This window comes from Agelaius phoeniceus, chromosome 13, assembly GCF_051311805.1.
Source record: "Agelaius phoeniceus isolate bAgePho1 chromosome 13, bAgePho1.hap1, whole genome shotgun sequence".
In the NCBI taxonomy this organism is placed as follows: domain Eukaryota; kingdom Metazoa; phylum Chordata; class Aves; order Passeriformes; family Icteridae; genus Agelaius; species Agelaius phoeniceus.
Genome location: NC_135277.1, coordinates 2,335,878 through 2,357,476, shown reverse-complemented (window position 1 = coordinate 2,357,476; position 21,599 = coordinate 2,335,878). Strand labels below are relative to the sequence as shown.

Sequence of the window (21,599 nt, the reverse complement as noted above, 5' to 3'; positions counted from 1 at the left end):
GTAAAAGGAAAATTTACTTCTTCCACAAAAAGGACTAACAACTAGGGTGATCCTAAAGTGAGAATTATGAAAGAACAACTTTTAAAACTGGAATGCTTTTGTTCAGGTTGATGAATGCCATGCAAAAGCTGTCTCTTACCACACTGGTCAAACTGCTTAGCTGAGCTGTCATGGGAAGCTGAGCTTTCCAGGCTTGTCTTGCTGATGCTAATTCCCTTAATTTCTGATGTGGTATTCTCCTGAGGAGAAGCACTTTCAAAATCATTGCAGACATCTTCATCAGTGAGAGAAGTAGATTCTGAGTCCAGAGCTCCAAGTGATGAAACACTTGCTCGGTCTGAGTTTTGATCCTGAGAAAAGAAGTTCCAGTGAGAAAACTAAAGGAAAGCAAAAATTTTTCCCCAAAAGAGTGACAGACTTTGTCCCAGTAAATTCCAGGCATGACCTCCCCCCTTGGAGGATCACAGACCTGTGTTCAGAACTGACACAAGACATGGCAAGTCCAGCTCTAGGTTAAACAGCTACACCAGGATTCTTTTTTTAAAGATTCTCTTAACAAAAATAATTAAGTGAAATTATAACCATTTTAATCCTATAACCTTTTCACCCCATTGCTACAAGAATTATCAGAAGCTGTAGGAATGCATTAGGATGGACAAGGCAAGTGTCTCTCTCCATTCCCAAGGATTTGGAACAAAAGTAGTTTTGGTTTGAATTGGTAGCAGCAAATAACATTCTAACAAATGACCTCAGATCAAAACTAGCTTGAAATTATTTTGGCAACCAATACAACCAGATTCCCCCCTGCTCGTAAGAGCAATAAAGACTTCAAGCCAGTATTTGTTTATTTAAATGTTTCTTCTTTAGGTTAAACAGGGAAGCCAGACCAGTCTTTGTTCTGTCATTAAATATATTCAGAACCCAAGCTAGACTAAAATTTGATTCAGGATATTAAAATCAGGATTCTGGTATACCAAACACAATTAAAACAACTTAATGTACACAGTCTACAATGACACGTGTCATGCAAGGGATTCATCACATGTGAGTCGGTAATTAAACCTTTACAAAGCTTTTTCCTTAAGTTATTAACAAACCTTTACCTTTGCAGATGCAGCATACATTGCAAATTTGGAGTACCACTTGCTTGCTTTCTCTGCAACCCCTTTCCCAGCAGAGAACATGCTGCTTTTCAGAACATCAAACTTGGGAGTCAGCAGCGTGTCCAAGTTGAAGGATGGTGATGACACCAGTGTCAGTGCACTGGTTGTGTCCTGCTCCTTGGCTGGGCTGTTTGGGGAATAAGCTGGGGAAGACCAAAGCCTGTCCCTTGGCCTTTCTTCATGTTTTGCGTGGTAGCTCTTGGATTTGGTAAGGCTGGGTGGCCTTGGGGAGTTTGGGGGAAGGCTGGACCTCCTACAAGGCTGGATAATGGTTGGGCTCCTTTTATTGGCATTTCTGTCATCAAAGGGTTTTTGCAGCTCAATGCTTGGGGCACGACTGGACAAAGGGCTGCTCATGTTGTTCATGTACATGACTATTTCTTCAGCTAAATCTCTTCTTGCAGATGGAGTAGAGACACTTCTGTCATCATCCTCCTCCTCCTCCTCTTTCTGTTGCTCTGTCTCAGCAACCAGCAGAGACAATGGATCAAATCCAGTTTCAACATCTGTTTTTTCAACTGGCTTTACTGGAAAGCTGCTCTTTCTTTGCAATTTTTTAGATTTTTCACTGGAAGTTTTCACTGCTGTAGGTGTTTCAGGTTCTCCATCCAGGTCTTCCAGATCAAAGATAACAGGAGACTCAGTTTTATCTGTAAAACTGCAATCAAAGGCTGCATCTTCATCACTGGATTCTTTCTCCAGGCTTTCTCTCTTAGACTCTAGAGAGGAAGATCTGATATTAAGAGTTTTTGGCCTTATGCTTTTCTGTAATGCACTAGATAGAATTTTGGCATCAGCTCCCAGTTTTTCAACGATTTCCCCAGGGTTTGCTTCCTGGTTGATCCTGTTTATCATGAGTCCCACTAAGCCATCCCCACTCAGGTTCCGGCTCCTGCTTTCCCACGGCATCTCCCTTAAGTCAGCTTCCACTGCACTTTTATGTCTCTTTCTTAAGGATTTGTTTTTTATAACTTCTGCTTCATTGGCATCCTCAAAAGATGATGTAAAGAGCAATCCTACAGAACTCTCTGAAAAACAAATGGAACAAGGTGCTTTATTTGTTGCTGTACAAGAAAACTGAATGAAGTACAGAAGAATGCAAATTTGTCTCATCTTTCCAGCACTTTACAACACAGAGATGGAATTCACTGTGTTGTGCTAGAGGTTGAAATATTGAGCTGACCACAGTCATAACTTTTAGGAAGGGACAGACAATAAAACACTTAAAAGGGAATAGAATCATACAACCTAAAGAGCATTTTGAGAGACATCATCAGGTCTCAATTGTATTTATTCTTTTGGGGACATTACTCCAAGGTTTGAAAGCTAAGGATAGCACAGGTATCAAGGAAATTGCAAAAAAACCAAAAGCATCACTTTCTAACTTAAACATTTAGAAACAGAGCCAACAAAAGGAATTATTGTCAGAGAAATCTCCATTGTTTTGCCAGAGCATAAAGATGCAGACTTTAAAGTACATTACAATATTTCAAGCATAGCTGACAGTATTATAATAACCAGAACTGACATTACTAAAGACTCATGAAAGTGTCTGAAAGTGTCTTTTTAATTTTACTGCACAGAAACTCCATGACCATCCTGAAGGAATTAGTTACTTGCTGGAGAGTATATGAAAAAAACCTCCAAGATTTTGGTGTTTTGTAAGCAGATGTTAACTACAGAAAAGAACAGAACAAACAAGAAGAAAATCTGGAAGTGCAGAATATTGCCATGCATGGTCCTGACACAGCATATGCTGACTCCAACCTAAACTCCCTCCCCCACTTTTCATCAGCCACTGCTATTACAGCAATAAAATACTGCAAGTTTAGTGGACACCAGAGCTTAGGAGCACTACTCAGAACTCATGAGTACCAAACTGGGTAGATGAGTGCTTTCCCTGCACTCACCCCTGCTCCCCTCTGCCACGGTGCTGTCAATGGTGCCGTTGAGCCGCACGATGCTGGAAGTGCCTTTGTCATTCCCAGAGTTCTGGTAATTCAGTTTGGGCAGGCAGTCCCCACTCCCTTTTGTGCTCTCCACTTCAGACACTGCAGGCAGAAAAGGACAGAGGTTTTGTAGAACCCAATGAACATTCCTTAATCTCAAGGCCCCGTTACATGTGGACACCTCACAGAGGATTGAGAGGCACCTTGTTGCACCCATCCCATGAGGCACAGGCTGATCTCTGCCTGGGCACAGGTTTTCACTATGGAAATTTAACTCCCAGCATTACTTCTGGAATGTTCCAAAAGCTAGAAGTTCCATAAGCTTTGCTACACAGAGCCCAAAAATAATTCTAAAATATCTTGTGGTTGTAAAGATTAAGACCACCCTTGCTCACTTGCATAGGAGAGGTGTAAGAGTATTTTTCTCCTGCTTTTGCAAGAGCTCAGCTTCACACAGATCTCATTTCCCCCAGGACTACACAGGAAAAATGAAGTAAATGTGAATTATTTATATTCAACTCTTTTACATATGAAACAAAAATTCCATTGCAGGTGACTACCCAAAATAAAGAATTACTTCTCTAAAGGATTTCAGACAAGTTTAATATTATCAAGCTGTTTTCAAAAGTGCAAAATGTTTTAGCACATCATATTACAGAGGGCTACATTTGTCTTAATTATGGCCAAAAGTAATAAATTAGGGAGAATTCATTTTCTGCATCCTCAAAAACTTTATTAAACCTAAATAACTTGTCTGTAATCTTATATATATGTTTTCATGATCATGGGCAAGACAACTTTTCAAGAAAATTGAAGATAAAAATCCTAATGCTGGAAGGAAGATTGTGGTAAAAACACTGAACTTATTCCATATTTCCTCAGACTTTTATATCACTTGATAATGGGATAGTTAACACAAATAGCAGGAGAAAGCCCACTGAAAAATTTAAACAATTCTATTATTAGGGGAACATTTACTAAGAAGGGTATTTTCCATGAATACACATGGGAATCTGTAGTGCTCATACCATTGTACTACACAATGTGATCTTCTATGTACTTGCATGAAGTTGATGCTGCTCAACTGCAGTTGAAGGAAACAAGAGCAGCAGATGCAAAACCTGAAGAAATTCTGATACATCTCCCAAACTTTGAGAATTCCAAGAAGCTGGGTAATTTAGACTTCTCAGACTTGCAAAATTTCAGCTGCTCTCCTATTACAGGACTTATAAAGAAACCAGACTGGTAGAAAATGCTTTTCTGTAGATTATGCCTATGAGGCAATTTCATTTTTTTTAAAAGACAAAAACATTAGGCTATAATTATCATTAAGCCTTTATGCTCCCATTATCACTTATTTGAAACAGGAGAGAAAAAAGAACTGTAATTTTCCAAGTGAAACCATTAGACATCCAGAAAATTACACTTAGAGGAAGAACTTCAGGCAGTGGCATAAACTGGCATTATCACACTCACTCACTGTGAGGAATCAGCTGTCCCACTTAGCTTTTGCTGGAATCCTTATTTATCCCCAATGAACCAGATATCTGTATTCACAAGATACGTACAAGAACTGGAGTCACTCTCCCTCTTGTCCTCCTTTTGTTCTTGGATGTCTTGAAGACAAGTTTTCCCTTGCTTGGCTTCTTCTTTGAGTGATGTGCTATTGGCAGTGTCTGAAAGTCCCCCTATCAGTGCAGGGCAACGTCAGAATAAAGGCAGTTATGGCATTTAATAGTGTGACATTGTTCAGGGGAATAAATTGAATACCAACAGTAATTCAAAGGCCTCTTATCAAGAACATTCCAATTAACAGTGAACGTTTTACCACCAAATTAAAAAAGAAAAAGGATTGGCTTATTATAGTATAAACGTTGAAGTGATGCTTTAGAGGATGAAATTAAAGGGGTAATGGGCAACATTTCTTTTTAAATATTGAACTAAAGCACTGTTTGACTTGAATTCTGTTGCCTGGTTTATTTGATCAAAAGGTCACTTCTTTTCAAGAACTCCAAAGGCACCTAAACATGGTTTCATTTTAATGTACAATGTTTCTCAGAAACATTAATGATAACAGAGATGTTAATGCATGTGATTCACATGATTTTACTCTAGAAAGTAAAAAGATTTAAACAATGCAGTGGCAAACATGAGTTAGTCTGCAAAAATAGATTAAAATGAAAATAACCACCATCACTCCAAAACCTCCTGCAAACATTCAAGCCACTTATCTGGTCATTCTCAAGCCAAAACACTGCCCAGGTGTAATTAATATGGTCTCTCTCCAGGATCAAGAGGGTCCAACATAATTAGAAGTTTCTTTCCCTCTTTTCCCTAAAGAGGCTGCAGAATGGCTACAGAAGGGTAAAAACCTTGTTGCTATGGTAAAGACAAGAAAATATTCTGGAATTTATGGGAGTTTTTTGGATTTCCTGAGGAGTCAGCACACATTCCAGCTGTGAGGTCTCATGCAAAGTAATCTTGAAAAGTCAGATGATGTCAAAAGCAAATGCTATTAATTATATAAGTGACAGTTATTTCATTAAGGATTATTTACACTTCCTTGGTTTACATAGTCTGAGTTGCAACCAACATTGCTAAGCTCTTGTACAGTGCTTTGCATGGCTGGATTTCAATGAAGTGGTTTATCAGGAAGCTCAGCTCCATGAAGAACAGGCAGGAATAAAGCAAAATTGTTCAAGGCCATCCATGAGGTTAATGATAGAGCCAGAAATAGGACTGGAGTCTCTGGGGTCCAGAGGAATAATCCAGCCATAAGGCCATCATATATGTTCTGTTTGTCAGGGCAAAGATTTATTTGTACACATTTGGAATTACAGAACGGCCCTGGATGGAAGGACTTTGAAAGCTGAGTCAGATGACCCACATACATTTATAAAAGTATGTTGCAAGGGTCTTCCAAGGTCAGCCTGCCCTAAACTAAACTGCATTGCTGCTACTTTACAACGTACTATTGTGCTTTACTACCAGGAAGTTATAAATACCATGGCAAGTAGTACCTTTAAAAAATATCAATTACAGGCATGGCCGTTTGACCATTTTATATCTAAGTTTTCACTGGAAAGAAAAGGAAAGAACCCCCAAAATTTACAGCCTCACATATTTTACTTATATTCTAGATAAAAACAAACATTATCACTGCAGGTGGTATGCAGAACCTGCAACCAGTACTGCAAACTCAAGGACTAGTTCTAGTTGCCTCTCAGCTAACATTAAAAAAAAAGGGGAAATTAAAAAAAAACAAGGCTGGACAAAGTTTTCTGCCAATTATAAGACTAGTTATTAGATGAACTAGGATAATTACAACAAATTTCTGTTTCATATTTTGTCTCTATTTGTCTTGTAAATAGCTGATATAGTAAGTGAATAGCTGACTATTTCAGATTCAAAGGCAATGGAGACAGCTTTTTAAAAATTACGCAGGAAATATTGCTTTTTTTGTCTAAAACAGTTTTATCAAGCTCACAAAAGAAAGATTTTTGAAATAAACTTCCTAATCAGCATGAAAATAAGAAAACCAGAGGGATGTGAATACTTTACCAGGAACAGATGTATGTGCAGTGCTTGCTGGCAGCTTTTTCAATGCTTTTTTGAACTGTGCTATTCCTAAGACAACATTTCGTATTTTCATCCAGAGGAAATAGCCACCTCGATTGCTTGAAGGCCAGGTGCTTTCCAAAACAGCCTATTTTGGAAATATCAAAATCAAGCAGTCATCTTCAGGAACAGCGAGGTGTGAAAACAGTAGCTTAAATTTCAGACTGAGTTACATTGGCAGTAATACAGCAGATTTCTAAACCTACAAAACCAAAACCCACAAAATGATTCTGTCTTGTGTTTCTTCAGCTTACAAGAAATGACAGAATCCCACCTGAACTGCTCTGTAATTTTTCTCCCTTCTATTTGCCTGGATCAAAACGCATTTTTGTGCCCCCCATCCTCCTTCAAGCACACCTTGTTGTAGTAGCCATAGGTGATGGCATTGGGGTCGATGCCAGCCTTCTGCATCTCGAAGAGCACGCGCACCGCCAGCACGGGCTGCCCGTACTGCCCGCACAGCTGCATCAGCACCCGGTAGCAAACCTGCAAACACACACACACACACCTGTGAGCCCCGGGCCCCAGCACTGCCCTGGGCTCACCCTCAACCCCACAGGCTCCTTCTGCAGCTGGGGGCTGCTGTACCTCGTCAGGGGGATCTATTTTCTTGGTGTGCATTTTCTGGAGCACGTCATAGGCAGTTCTCAGAGCCCTGACCTTGGAGTGGCAGACTTTGACATAGGCAGGGAGGCAGATGAACCAAAGGCCGTAGCAGTGTCGGAGCAAACACCTGGACCACATCTGGGGGATGGAGGAGTACTTCTTGGCAATTTTGTGGGCAGATTTAATTTCCTGGGAAGAAACACAGATTATTTGTGTGTGTTTATATCTGCATCACACAAAGGTACATGTTAAAAACTGAACATGTACCATTATATCTGTGGAAACTGTAGCAGTAATATTAACAATAGAATAAAGTGAGAAGGAATATGAAAGCAGTGAGTGATAACAAAACCAGTCACTGTGCAATATTCTACTCCTAAACCCTTGCATTTCTTTAAATCTCTATTACTTTGAAAGTTAGAGTTCCTCAAGTTCCTGGGCAGTAAAATGCAATCAAGGACATGGAAAATTCATGGAGAACAGTGTGAAGAAAGGGGAAGAGACAGGGACAGCACAGCAAGCAACCTTTACAGGGGCCCTTGTATGGTGCAGAAAAGAAGAACATCCAAACAACAATTTACACAGTGACCTTACAGTCACCAGATCAGTGAAGAACTGAAGAACCATCAGGCTGCAGGCACAACCAGTCAAGCTGTACAGCCAAACTCAAGCCATCTCCTTCCAGAGCACCTCACACTCCAAGAACACCAGCAAGTACCTGTTTAGTTCTTCTGAACATTGGTGATGGGCTGTTGGGGCTACTGGCTTTTGAGGACAGTTTGTTATTTGGTGCTCTGAGAAATCCTTCAGGTCGTTCAAACAATTCTAGTTTTAATACTGGAAATCCATTATAGCTGTAAGAGAAATGTGTCAATTCTGGTAAGTCAGCTCCAAAGCAAACACATCACATAATAGCAAAGGAAATCAACCACACAGTGCAGCTTCCCAGGAAATAAACACAAAAGTAAACCTTTAATGACATCACTGACAGAAGTGGTTCACTAATCCCTCAGCATGGGCTCATGCTTGCACAAACAGACTCAACCTGTTATTCAGGTTAGCAACTTAAACTGACAAATGTATTTACTGTCATAACATTTTCTTTAATTAATGTGTCAAATGCATTAGTATTGATTCTAGTTAATAAAATAATCTGTGTGGCTTAGTCCCCAATGATTATCATATGACTGAGGCTTATGAAAATCAATGGGAACAATATCAAACCATCTAAAAGATTAAATCAGATTAGATATGGAAATATTTCTCAGAATTAATGAAGAAACCAACAAACTCATCTGACATAATTACTAAATTAGTAACACTGGTTTTCAGCCATTCCTTGACACATACCCTTTCCTTCCAAAGAGTATCTGCAGTTTGTATCATTATCAGTAATAGCAGAGGGACAAATAAGGATGACTGGGTCCAATAATCTCAACTTTAAGCTTAAAAGGTGTCAACAGCCAGCACAAGGTAATGTGATCACTACCAGCTTTATTAATTATTGTTTCTGTGTGTCCACACACAAAATCAAGACTTCTAAGAAACTGGTACAACAGCCATTTCAAACACACCTTTTTCTTGACCAACATAAAGGGACAGGAAAAGTCTGTACTTCCTGACTCTCACAAGAACCTAGAAATTAAACTCTACAAGGGCAGCTGTTAGGATTGGCTGGCATCCTACTGTGTCCTTAGGCTACCTGTATTGCAGAGGGTGCTCTTCCCCGTTTGGCAGATGAGGGATCTCAGGGGGTGTTATGAAAACTGTGTGCTCACTCTTGTAGGACTCATCCAGCTCTATAAGTCGTGTTTCCCCAGTTTTGTCCATATCTACCTGGAGGAGGAAGGCAAAAGTAGTTACCAGGGGCATTGCATTTTCTGCTGTTAACAGCTGTATGATCAACAGGACAGAGTCTGCATCAGCTTCAAAGAGCAGCACTTTAGATGAAAGGATACCTTGCAAAGTTATGACATTAATAAGTGTTGCATTGGTTTTGTGAACTTCACCCCAACCCAATAATGGCTGTTTAATGGTACAGTCTGAATTGCCTGTTTTCAGGTAAATATTTTAAGGAGTATGTAGAGATTAATCCTTCTGAACACAACCATTTCCAGAACTGCTTCCAACAGCAGCAGTAACTTGAAATTTATTTTTAAACATAAAAATAAGATATTTTCCCCTCTTTTAACCACTGAAAACAACACCAAGCTTTATCAAATTGTCTGATGCATACAGAAGGCACTACTAGCACCATGCACAATGGCAGTCACCTACACAGCACTTAATGTCTTGACAGTCTGCAGAGACTGCAGAAATACACATGCACTGCAAGAGAATGGAATATAAATGTGTGACCTTACTGAAGTGTAAGGGAGACAGGCACAGCTTTGTTTTTCTAATTTAAATTACTTAAATGGTTTAAATGGCAACCAAATGACAGACAAATGGTAGAATACTTCAAAGAAATGAATAAGCAACCTGTGGAACCCAAGAACGCATGTTTTTTATGCCTTAAGAATTTGGCAACAGAGAGTTAATGTATAAAAAGAAGCATATTCCACAGTTCTCTCCCTCCAGTGAGGTGCAAATATATCAAGTAGCTTCAGTAAAATTCTTGAATATTTAAAGTTTGATAAACATACAAAGAGGTGTCCTTAATTACACATTTTGCTGCATGAGACAGATGGAAAGCATTAGCAAATTGAACCAGCCAAGTAGCAAGAACATATGGCTCCTGAGAAGCAGCAGTAAACGAAACCTTACTTGCAATTTAAATACTTCTAAGGATGTAAAAATCCCACAGCTACAAGTTTTACCAGTGAAATATAATAAAGCCAGTAGCTTAAATGTGTGTCAAATTGAGGTAATTTTGAGTTCCTGGAAAACTGAAAACTTGTGAGACAATTACACTGTATCTTTCAGTTGACAAAATGGGTAATCAATTACAATCTGCTGCTGCTGTCTAGGACCAAATAACATAGAAGAGATTACTCTTCATCTTAAACTATTCTCACCAATTATTTAAGGCAGGGCTTAGTTGATATTTTATAGATAAGTAATTTCACAGTACATAAAATTTGTCTCAAGGCAGTAGTCTGTAACTACCTAGAAGAAAGCACTGTATCACCTTTCAACTCATGACATCACTCTCTCATCCAAAATCCTGTCAGGTACTGGTTCCCCTAATAAAAGATTAAATATAAATATTGGCTTTACTGGAACAATTCAATTTTGATATCTGGTCTTGGCTACAGCTCGAGTTAGTACAGCAGTCCTTGCTATACTTGCACATTTTGACTCTGTATGTTACTGGTAAGAACAATATCAGAAATTAGGAGAAATCAGGGAGGAGAAGCAGGAAAGAGATGAGGCAAATATATCACTGTTCAAAGCAATCCTACATGGGAACCTGCTCCCCCAGTCTGTGAATATCCTGTTTCATAAGCAATTCTAAAGCCACAGAAAATCCTAAAATTGCAATGCCAGTGCCTCAGTTTCCCCACTGTTATCCCTGGCACAGAGGCAGCCATCCCATTAATAAACCTGAATAAAATCCTCACTGCCAGTAATGGAAGCTGGAGAAGTGTACGTGCATTCTGGACAATTTGCTCTCACCGAACTGTCATGGGCATTTTTATGGTGGAGTGGAAAGAAGCTGTCCAGGGCATCAAGTAGCAAAATACCTGGCACTAGGACAGACAAGTCTCTGTTTCAGCTGTACAAATGGCTCCTTAACCTTTTCTAAAAGGTGAAAGCTCCAACAGCTCCACAGATTATGTGCAGTCTCACAGTGACATCAGCAACCTAAGCATGACTTTTTTGAAACAGATGTCTGAGTTTCCAGACAAGATAACTTTAGTTTAGAGCATCAACTTCAGCACGCTCATAAACCATTCTATAGAATGAAATGCATCAGATAGAATTTGACACTTACACAGTCCTTGCATTCTGAATAAACATCCTTTTTAACACCAGCCAGAGAACTAAACTGCAGCACAGAGGAAACCAAGAGCTGCTCAGCAGTTCAGTCACTGGGGTCTATTTCTGTCTAGGACAGCTCCTGTTTCATGCACAAACTGGCACATGGCACAGCACGCACTACGTGTTGAAGGGTTTCTAACAGAGCTATGGGATTGACTCAACATTACAGAAATGTTTGTAATTAATTCCATTTACAAGCCATGAATACCTGCAAGTCACGCTATAGAACTGGGAAGCAGAGTTTTGAAAACTGTTACTACTAAAATATTGAGACTAGCAAGAGCCAGAAAGAGTCTTAAATATCATTATTCCATGCTTTTACATTTCTCTTAAAGTTCACTGTTTTCAGGCTTATTTTCAAAACAGCTCCTTTCAGCTCTTCTGCACTTCCATGGAAAAAAGCGTCATAAACAGGAAGTGTAAAGAGCAGTTATCAGTCTTCAGTATTAATTCCCATGGAACAAAGAGCAGGTGACCTACTTTGCAGGAAATCCCAGACAACTGCACCCTGCTTAAGCAGCAGTGTCCCAGAACAGAATGGTACAGGTAACCAAAAAGGTGACAACAAGGTGGGGAATTTCTCATAACATCCACCAAAATAGGGATGTAAGATTCTGGGTTTCAGTTCAGTCTTCCTTCTTGCACTTCTTACAACAAGCCAGTATTTCAGAAGTTTACACACCAGTGAAAATGCACCTCTAAATTGTTATTATTAGCACCTCTAATTTGTTATCATGGTGTTTTACTTACGTTCAAGAATTTGAAGCAAAAAAGGAAATGAAGCCCAACAAAAAAGGAAAATGGGAGGCTACAATGATGAGAAAATAGGAAAATAAAAGCAAAAACAAACTTGCAGTTCAAATGCATTCTGGTAGATAGGTAGACAACAGCAGAAGTTAAACACTGTAGGCACACCAAGACCTGCTTACTTTATCCACACAGTCATCAAAGAAGGCAAGGCTGGCATCCTTGTCACTGACAAAAGAACATTCCTCAATGAAGCGAATGAACATCTGGGTTTTGGTCATCAGGGTGTAGAACTTCTGATGAGAACGGTCTCTGCTCTTCAGGAACCCTGCAAAGTGCAACCAGGAGCGTTGTCAGAATGCCCAGAAGGCAAAGCCCTCACCAGAGCTCACTGTTGGCTCTGCTCATGTGCAAAAAGCTTCCTGCAATCTTTGCCACTACTGTGCAATTTTGTCTGCACTACATTTCCCCCACCATTTACAACACTCACACGCCAATGCTTTATTCTGTAGATAAAAAAGAATAAAAAAAAATAAATACACACAAAATAAGTTTATAACTTTTCACCTTGTAGTTCAAAGAGAGAACTTGCATCTGTGGCTGTTTCAGAGGGTGCCTCCGTGATTGGCCTGAGGTAAGACCTGTAACCTTTTAGGATTGAAGCCATGAAACAGAGAAATGCTTCCTGGATCTCCAAATCTAACAGATGCAATTTCTTCCCAGAATTAAAATCATAATCATTCATTGCCAATTCCATTAATGCATCTTCTCTTGGTCGCTGTTGCACTGTGAACAGAACAACATTATAGTGTTTTACTTTCTTTTCCCCCTCAATACTGGCCAAAAATATTCTCTTTAACTTACTAGATTCGGTGATTACTGCACTCCATTACATTTGAAATAGGTTAAAATACACCCACATTCACTCAGGACATGAGACAGTGGATTCAGCTTGACCTTCTGTACCTCATGTATCTGTGGATAACACCAAAAGCAGGATGCCCTGGCCTGGTCAGCACAGGAGTTACCACAGTACCAGAGAACCAGTGTGGACAGAGCTTTAAAAAGCCCTCAAAGTAAAACCATGTGAAAATTTAGACAGGACCTGATTCAAGAAGCATATTTTCAATACAAACATATGGATGAGATGTATTTTTTTTTGATTGTGCCTTTCATTTCAAAAAGCAGACAATGCACATTAAATACTGACATACACAGAAAACCATCACTTAGAGGCAAAGTGGAGCCATTGAATCACAGCACTGCAAAATGCTGCTACAGACAAAACGTGGCTCTAGCAAAACCTGTATTCTTTAATTAAGTATGGGCATCAACATTTTAAAGCCATCAGAACTCTAGCTGAGACTTCACTGCTACACACAGAGTTTGGTAACATTCTAATAATGCCACAGGAAAGTGAAAGGATGGGTTTGTCACTGTCTTTTCACATCATATAATTACAGCCAACCTTACCTCAATATCATTTTTAAGCAACCTACTCTGTAATAAGATTTAAGTTCACTACCACTCTATTTTTACACACAGAATATAAAGTTTGGAATTTTTTCTAAAAAGCCCTTGCAGAAAAACGTATCAAAATCCTGAAGCATCCGATAATTTTCACCACCCATCACTATACACTTCTTTGTGCAGCATATCCCAATAAACTTCTGTCTGTTCAAATCTTGTGAGCTCAACAGCCAGGATTGTGTTAACAGCCTTTAAAAAAGTGCTTTGTTTTAATGAATTTCACTAAAACCACCCCTGTCCAGCTCTTTTTTATTTTTTTTGTATGAGGCTAACATTAATAGGAAGCGATATCTATTAAGTACTGCCTTCATATATATGTGAAGTCTCTTCTGTCCCAGAACCCCCCACCCAGTTTCTAATCTCTGGATTTAGAGCACAGATTTTGCTATTCTGTAAAAATAAATGTTTAGTGGAACTGATAACTTTGGAACATATTTAAATAGCTACATTTATCTGGTTTTGTGGCACACTGTGCCCAGTGTAAAGCTTACTATGTACTTTCCCACTCACATTCTGCCAGTTGCTGATATAAAGTATTCAAAGTGTTCATCAGATTTTTACAAGGTTTCTTTGGTAGGATCTTCCATGCAATAGTTTTCTTGTCTCCAGTTCTGGGAAAAACAAAAAAAAAAGCATTCACAGAATGTGTTCAGAGGTTGCTCCATCACACCAGAGAAGGAGGTTTCACTCCATTAAAACTGGACTGAGAAGGATTGCAAACCAACTAACAAAGTCAAATTTGATTTACTGTGTGGAGATCTGATCAGAGCCATCCAACCAATTCCCCATATTTCAGGGTGATGATTACACTGCCACACTCTTCAGCACTGAAATCAATCCAGTTACAACTCACCAGAGATGGATTAATGGTATTAAGCACCTGTTATTGCACCAGTAACCACCACTCATGCCATGTTCTGAGCTCTAATTACTTAAACTGGCACGAACAGAAGGAAAAGAAGTTGAAAGAAAAATTAAAACACCCCTCCAAGTTTTGCCAAAAAGCCAGTTTTTGCTTTTGAAAAGAGGAAGCAGAAAAAAATTTACAGAGAAGAAAAACTGCTGATGAAAACTTACTGAGAAATTGTGTTGGTATCCAGGTCAACACAGCTGACGTCGGGTGGGGGGTCATAGAGATCAAAGTATCTGGAATCAATCCCCACAATGAAGGGGCACGGGGCACTCAGCACATCTGCCAGGGCCAAGGGACACAGGGGAATATACGGGCAAGGCCAGTGGAAGGGAAATATCATCTTGGAAAACATGCAGAGACAAAACCACAGGTTAAACATGTGCAGTGCAGCCTATGCAGGAACAAACCACACTTCATTAACTTCAACGTTATTTACCATGGCAGATTGCTATTACTGAGAATTTAGATGTAGATTATTAATTAGAAACTTCACTCATTTCTCTAAAATTCAGTTTGTAGGAAAAAACTCTTCAGAATCACAGATTGCACATAGAGGCAGCAAACAATGCTTAGTGATGACAGGCAGGGAAAATCAGGCATTTAAAATTCCATAGGAATAGACACAGTGCTAGTTAGGAATATCAGGAACTCTTAATGCACTGTGATGATCAAACACTTATTTACAATATTTACTCAGAAATCAACAACAATTTATCTTCTATCTTCATAGTATATCATTACAACAGTAATTTTTCTCTCTAGTGATCTTTATTTTAATTCTTATTTTTAAGCAGCCTTTAAGTTTAACAGCACTAATACAAAATCTAGATTTTTTTTTATCTCAGAAGCATTCTTTCTGTCCTTTTACAGGTGCATGACTAAAAGCTGGTACTTACAGAGACCAATGCCTCTGTCACACTTGTGAGGACAGAAGGTCGCAATGAGTGGATGAGGATTTTATGTTCTGTCACAGCAAACACCAACAGGGTTACTGCATTTTCAGGTCCTAAATTCTGAAGTAGTGTAGAAAACTTGCCACCACTGTTACAGGACATAAACACACCGGTGAGTTACAAGGGATAGTAAAAAAAAGAAATGTTTGATAATAAAATAAATGGAAATCTGCAAATCTTTCTTTTAGAGAAGATTACTTGGTAGAATACTTGGCACACTTCACTGTCCAGTGAGGAATGGTTATTTCCAACAGTAACCATGATTCCTTGAGACTTGACTCATTCTAGCTATTTTCAGGACACAGGCATGACAATTTTTCTTTCTGAGAAGCAATTTACAGGAGACAACATGTGTTTTGTTAATCAGCCTCCTGCACTGAGACGTGGAAGTCAAGGCAGTAATAGAACTCCTTCAACTCCCTTATAAAACAAAAAAATGAACTATCTTGGGAGGCCAAGGATGAATTCCTGGAAAGGGGATCTAATAATATATACTCTTCCTCAAGAAGCACTAAAATGATTTTAAACCTCCCCAAATACATTAATAATTGTGTATCCTTATCAGGGTGCAGGTCTAATTACATGAATAAACTTCAGATCCACCAGCTTCCAAAGGCACCAGACAAGGTGAGTTAATTTACACAACAGCAACTCAAAATAGCAAATCTTTTCTGTAACACAAATCAGAATACCTCTCACAATTAACAAGATACTGCTACTTGCCTTAGTGGGAGTGGTGATGACACAGGCTGGCTAAGAATCAAGTTATCATGTGGAGATAGCTGGGAAAAGATTTTAAAATACATTATTTCTAGGCTGAACTTTGGAAATATTTATCAGAAATAACACAACTATAACAAAGAACACTGTAAAATAACCCAAATTAAGCTGAATTTTGTATGCCCCAGTTGTGTATCACTCTAAGAAGTGCTGTGCAATGATATGCATAAGGATCTTTTAGTAAAAACTGGGCAAAGCATGATCTTCCTTTCTTGGCCAGAACTGAATACATTGCATATTCATAAAGAAGACTTTAAACTAGCTAATGCTGCAAAAATTTGAATATATTGACTGCTGAAAAATGAAGCCTTCTGTACTTTAAGGGCTGTGAGAACCCATATTTCATATACAGCTTTCAGGAGCTGGGGGGAGTTCATTCTGGATTTAGGGGTAAAGAGAGGGATAAAAATTCATTAAGGGGAGAGATGGCAGCTCATAATGTAAAGCTATATTTGCTTCAGAAGGCATTTGAGAATTAGGCTCTTGGCTGGTAGAAACTGCTCAGCTCTGATAGAATCTTTAAAATGTGCATTAGTTGAGGATGCAAGAAGATCCTACTAAATCACATTTCTTTCTTACAGTGACATGGCATCAAGCAAACCATTCACATATTCAGCATGAATAGGAAGACTCAGGTAAGTACAAGAATAGCAACAGACAATCAATTTATCAAAGCCCAGCTGATGTTTCCAGCCATGGTAAATCCAGAGTAACAAGATACCAGCTGGCTTAATCCTCCTGCATTTTCTGTTGTTTAAAAGCAGTAATAACTCAGCACAGTAACTTGTACAACTGAGCTGCAAGTGCAGACCATTTTTAGTAACACTGCAGGTTTGAGTGTGTTTCACCTTAGACCAACTGCAGGTGACCAGGTAATAGAAGCCAGAAGACAAGACTGATGACTTAGAAACTCAAAGTCACCTAATGCTGTGCCTGGAGAGCCACCAAACACAGGGAATTAATAAGGAGAGCCTGCAATGCTGTTTCCCTGCACCTCTCACATCCCACTTCCCTGACAGATGCGGATGGCCACACCACAGGCTGGATTTGTCATGTAAGTCACCTTGGGAGCACCAGCACCATTGGCTTGTGCAGTGGAAGAATTCAGAGGATTCATTTTTCCAGCCTGAGGCAAACCTTCATAAACCACCCTCTGAAAGAAGCATCAGCCTGATGTTCTCTGACTCCTGTGCTTCAGCAAAAGCACATAAACACACTGAAGCATCTATTCAAGGGGCACATCTCCCTCAGGCACAAGGGGCACTTATTACCCCCTTCCCCAGAGGGAGAAACATTACTCCACATGCTCTTCAAGTCTGCAGGCTGTGATACATTAGCACAGCAACCTCTGTGCAATGAGGGGATGCAGCACACAGAGTCCAGCAGATCTCAGGGCAGAAGGAAGGATCTTAGGTCACAAGGAACCCATCTAGACTGGCAGCTAGAAACTGGCAAATAGGAACATGCCAGAGTGTTTTACTAATGGCTATCATTTCTTTGAGACTTAGAAGTTTAATTGCTTAGCAAAAGACAACCACATTTTCCATTAACAGGCTTCAGAGAGAAATGGACTCCTGAAAGCTTGCCATTTTCAATGCAGGCATTTCCCACACTAATTCTGAGGAGACATCTAAGGCACAATCACCTGTGATTTTATTTGGTGCGGTTTCTAAAACAACTTAAGTCCCTGGAAGCAGCTGGAAGGAAGAATTTATTCACAGATCTCAATTACCACTGCCTACTGTAAAAGCAGTGTTTTCTCCATCTGTACTATCAGCTCCTAAAGCTGTACTAATTTAATGCACATAACATTTTGAAAATAAGGTATAACAGACATAATTTTCACATCACTTATATCTAGATCTTCAGACTTCGTTCCAGGACATAAACCTATATATACTTTGACAAAATTCCCTAAAACTTCAAACAAAAAAAAATTAAAAGCTTTTCTCTAAACTCAATTATAGTCTCTGTAAATAGGTGTTTGGTGTTTCCTAGCACAGACATTTTTTTGAATATGGATTAAAAAACCCCAAACCTAAAACAAGTAGTAAAAATGCTGGGTTTTGAATTGAACTTTAAAATCATAAGAAAAGGGCCAGAAGTGCCCAATACAGTTTCAGTATAACTGTTCTCTAATCCCTTTCCAGTAAGAGTAATAAATATCACCCCTTTAGAATACACTAAAGAGGATCTTCAATATTCAGTACATGCTATAAAGACATAACCCAGGATTGTATTTGCTCTGAAAGACTTCACTACCATATGGGCTACACAATTAAGGCTCAGAACTGCACAGGGCTCTCCATATTTTATGTTATACAAGTAATAACAGAGAATAGCATAATTTTGTAACTATTTAATCAAAACCACAATTGGTAGAATACTATGACTGCAACAGAGCTCTCTTTTCTCTGCAATAAAATTTTTACCACCTCTCTATTTTGCCTCTTTAGGAGGAAATAAAGAGATTTAGTAACACTTCAGAAATCCTCGAGACCGGGATTTTTTCTCTCCTACCAGCAGTGACAGGGCTGAGATTTCAAAGAGCAGGTAGCAATTCCTGTGATTATTTCACTCCCACAGAGCCCTGCAGGGAGGACAGAGCAAGGGCCAGGTTTGATAAAGGGGCTGGTGCTGGGTGTGGCTCTGGCAGCTCTCACTGAGAGCACAAAGCCCTCGGGAAGAGGGGCAATCATGGATGTACATTTCACATCTGGTTTTAGTTTTATTTATTTAGTTTACACTCAGCCTTCATACAGTAGCAAGAAGAAAACAGTTCTAAAGCTATTGCAAAAGTCAGACCAGATGCTAACTTGGAGTAGTTTTTCATTAATTTCCATATACTCTGAAAAAAAATTAAAGTTCTAAGCTCACTAAACAGCTTCTTATAATAACGCACTGAAGTCATTAACTAAACTGGAAACAGAATTCTCACATTATGTGTATGAATTTAGGAAACAGAAATCCTGAACAAAAATAATTTGGGCACAAAAATTACATTTATTAACCTGCTTTATCTTCACCTTAGACAGAGTTATTAAAAAAATTACACTTACCTGAACTAGAATTCTTGGCCTCTGAGGGGATGGAAAAGGTACTTTATGCATGAAATGGGAAATGTGTCTACAGGAAAAGAAAAATACTGATTTAGTAGAAATTAAGCTTAAACTACTTCACCTCAAGACAAAATTTTTGACAGTAAGAGAAATTATTATATAAAAATGGCACATACTCAGAAAACAGCAAAAATACCAGCACCTAAACCCTACTGGGATATTCTGACCTTGAAAACCTATTTTTTACTGGTCACAAGAAAATGGGAGGGCAGATTCTCTTTCAGAACACAAACTCTGTTTGTGAAATTGACAAACTACAAGGAGTTTTTTTCATTTGTAAAGCAGAAATATTGATATTTGAACATCACAGTCCCATTTTCAAATCCTGCTTCTGACAGAGTTTGAAATAGCACTAAACCTCAGAGACTAGAACTGGTTACTTGCAAAAAATTATTCATGGCTGAATATCAAGGAGAATCATTAAGCTCATCCATTTTCTTCAGTTCTAAATACAAAATGTTATATAAAATTGCTGATGAAAAAGCTTTAAAGTTCTTTCACACACTACAGATACAGAAAAATGTTTTCAGAATTTGACAAAGTTCTGTTTCATGAATTGATTAAACTTACAAAAGTTCTAGAAGTGTAATTCTACACAATAGACACTTTCACATTAAAAGAAGCTACACAGGGTAAAAACCCATGAGAAACAGGGATTCCATCCTAAATTCCACCTTACAGCACATACTTTACCAGGATTTCCACACATGTTACCAATATTATGACACAGGCAACTACATTTGGAAGAAATTCAGACAAACCCACAAATAAGCATTGATTTGGGTTTTATTTTATTACCAGTGTATGAAGATGGTGGCCAAAGTATGGAAGATGCCACACAACAAGGGAAAGCTGCTCTTGGCAGCAGCTGGGCTGACTGAAAATATTCAGGCACAGACAAACCTTCATCATCACTAAAACAGCCAAAGGAAGTAGGCTGGGTACTGCATTAGCATCCTGTATTTAAATTATCCACAGTAAACTCACCAGTTTACAAATCAGAGAAATTAGAATAAATCCATAAAATCCAAACTGATAAAGCACTTCTCATATCTACTTATTTTACTCATTCTCAAAAGTTAAAACATCAAACCCCTGAGCTTAGAAACAAAACAAATATATATATACACACACATGTTTTTATTGTTGGAAGTTTACTCTATCAGAATTTTCAAATTAGTTCAGTGATGGGAACTGTAATAATAAAGGGGATAAGCAATCACAAGAAATACTTATCCACATAGTCAAAGTCTCCTGAAAGTTAATATTTAAATTGAAGCAGAAAAAAAACTTATGTGTAATAAAATAGAAAAGTAAATAGTGTATTTGAAATCTGCTGCATTAAAATATTAGATTATCCTAAAAATGCTACATGGTATTACATATCAATTGCAAGTATTGACCATTTCTTGGTGTAAGGATTTCCTCTGCATTTTATAATGTGAAATCCTTTATGTGAGAAAGAAATTAAGTTTATTTATCACAAATACAAGATATTCAATCTGCTTTATCATCTCTCATTACACTACAAATAGGCATTTGAAAAAATGCAAATCTACTCATTTAATTCTCCTAACTTGATGTGTGCAAGATTAAGAAAGGATTTATAATCTTGCTCTTTGTAATCACTATGGCTAAAGGGTGCAAAGCTAATTAAAGCAGCTTTCAGAGACCTTTGCAGGCACTTAAATCACAAATAAAAATCTAGACTTTTCAGAAAGCAGGTAAAGATATGTTAATCAAAGGAGAAAAGTGCAGCCATTATATTTAATGTTTGAGTACAGTAAAAAGGATATTACAGGAAATTTAGAACAAAAACCCCACCCTCCTATCAGCTGAAATTACTGCTATGAATTTTGGAAATGACTTACTTCTCAATGGGGAGGACATGCGGCCCAGAAATGGAGTAACGATACAGAAAGGTAAGAAACTTCTTGAAAGCATCGAAGAAAGGCCAGTGAGAGAGCAGACAGATGCATTTATTTGTCTGCACTGTTCTGCACGTGTCTTTGCCCTCGGCAGCAGCTGCTAATCCCAGCTGAGATTTTTGTTTCTCTGTGAGGTTCTCTTCAGGGTACAGTTCATAAAACTGAATAGCAGCACCATATACCTGCAAACACATCATGGATGCAAAGTCAGTAATTCTGCCTCGATCCTCAAAGCAATCTAAGAAACCCCAAACACACAGAAAATCCAGCCTGTATTACTGCTTGAAAAGATACATGAATGCAAAAGAC

General features: G+C 38.6%; 1 protein-coding gene across 6 annotated transcripts in view; it reads right to left on the bottom strand.

The window, feature by feature from the left end:
• DENND4A (DENN domain containing 4A) overlaps positions 1–21,599 on the bottom strand; it is a 48,431-nt gene that overhangs the window by 9,440 nt on the left and 17,392 nt on the right. For all 6 annotated transcript variants that reach the window (XM_077185260.1, XM_077185262.1, XM_077185261.1 and 3 more), the window contains 17 exons: positions 21,234–21,472; positions 19,303–19,369; positions 16,187–16,245; positions 15,407–15,551; positions 14,675–14,850; positions 14,108–14,208; positions 12,635–12,853; positions 12,250–12,395; positions 9,039–9,172; positions 8,055–8,190; positions 7,319–7,525; positions 7,088–7,216; positions 6,674–6,818; positions 4,681–4,800; positions 3,074–3,214; positions 1,104–2,191; positions 140–350 (listed from right to left, as the gene is read on the bottom strand). In XM_077185260.1, coding sequence (XP_077041375.1) covers positions 140–350; positions 1,104–2,191; positions 3,074–3,214; positions 4,681–4,800; positions 6,674–6,818; positions 7,088–7,216; positions 7,319–7,525; positions 8,055–8,190; positions 9,039–9,172; positions 12,250–12,395; positions 12,635–12,853; positions 14,108–14,208; positions 14,675–14,850; positions 15,407–15,551; positions 16,187–16,245; positions 19,303–19,369; positions 21,234–21,472 — 3,463 coding nt within the window. The remainder of the gene's footprint in view (positions 1–139; positions 351–1,103; positions 2,192–3,073; positions 3,215–4,680; positions 4,801–6,673; positions 6,819–7,087; positions 7,217–7,318; positions 7,526–8,054; positions 8,191–9,038; positions 9,173–12,249; positions 12,396–12,634; positions 12,854–14,107; positions 14,209–14,674; positions 14,851–15,406; positions 15,552–16,186; positions 16,246–19,302; positions 19,370–21,233; positions 21,473–21,599) is intronic.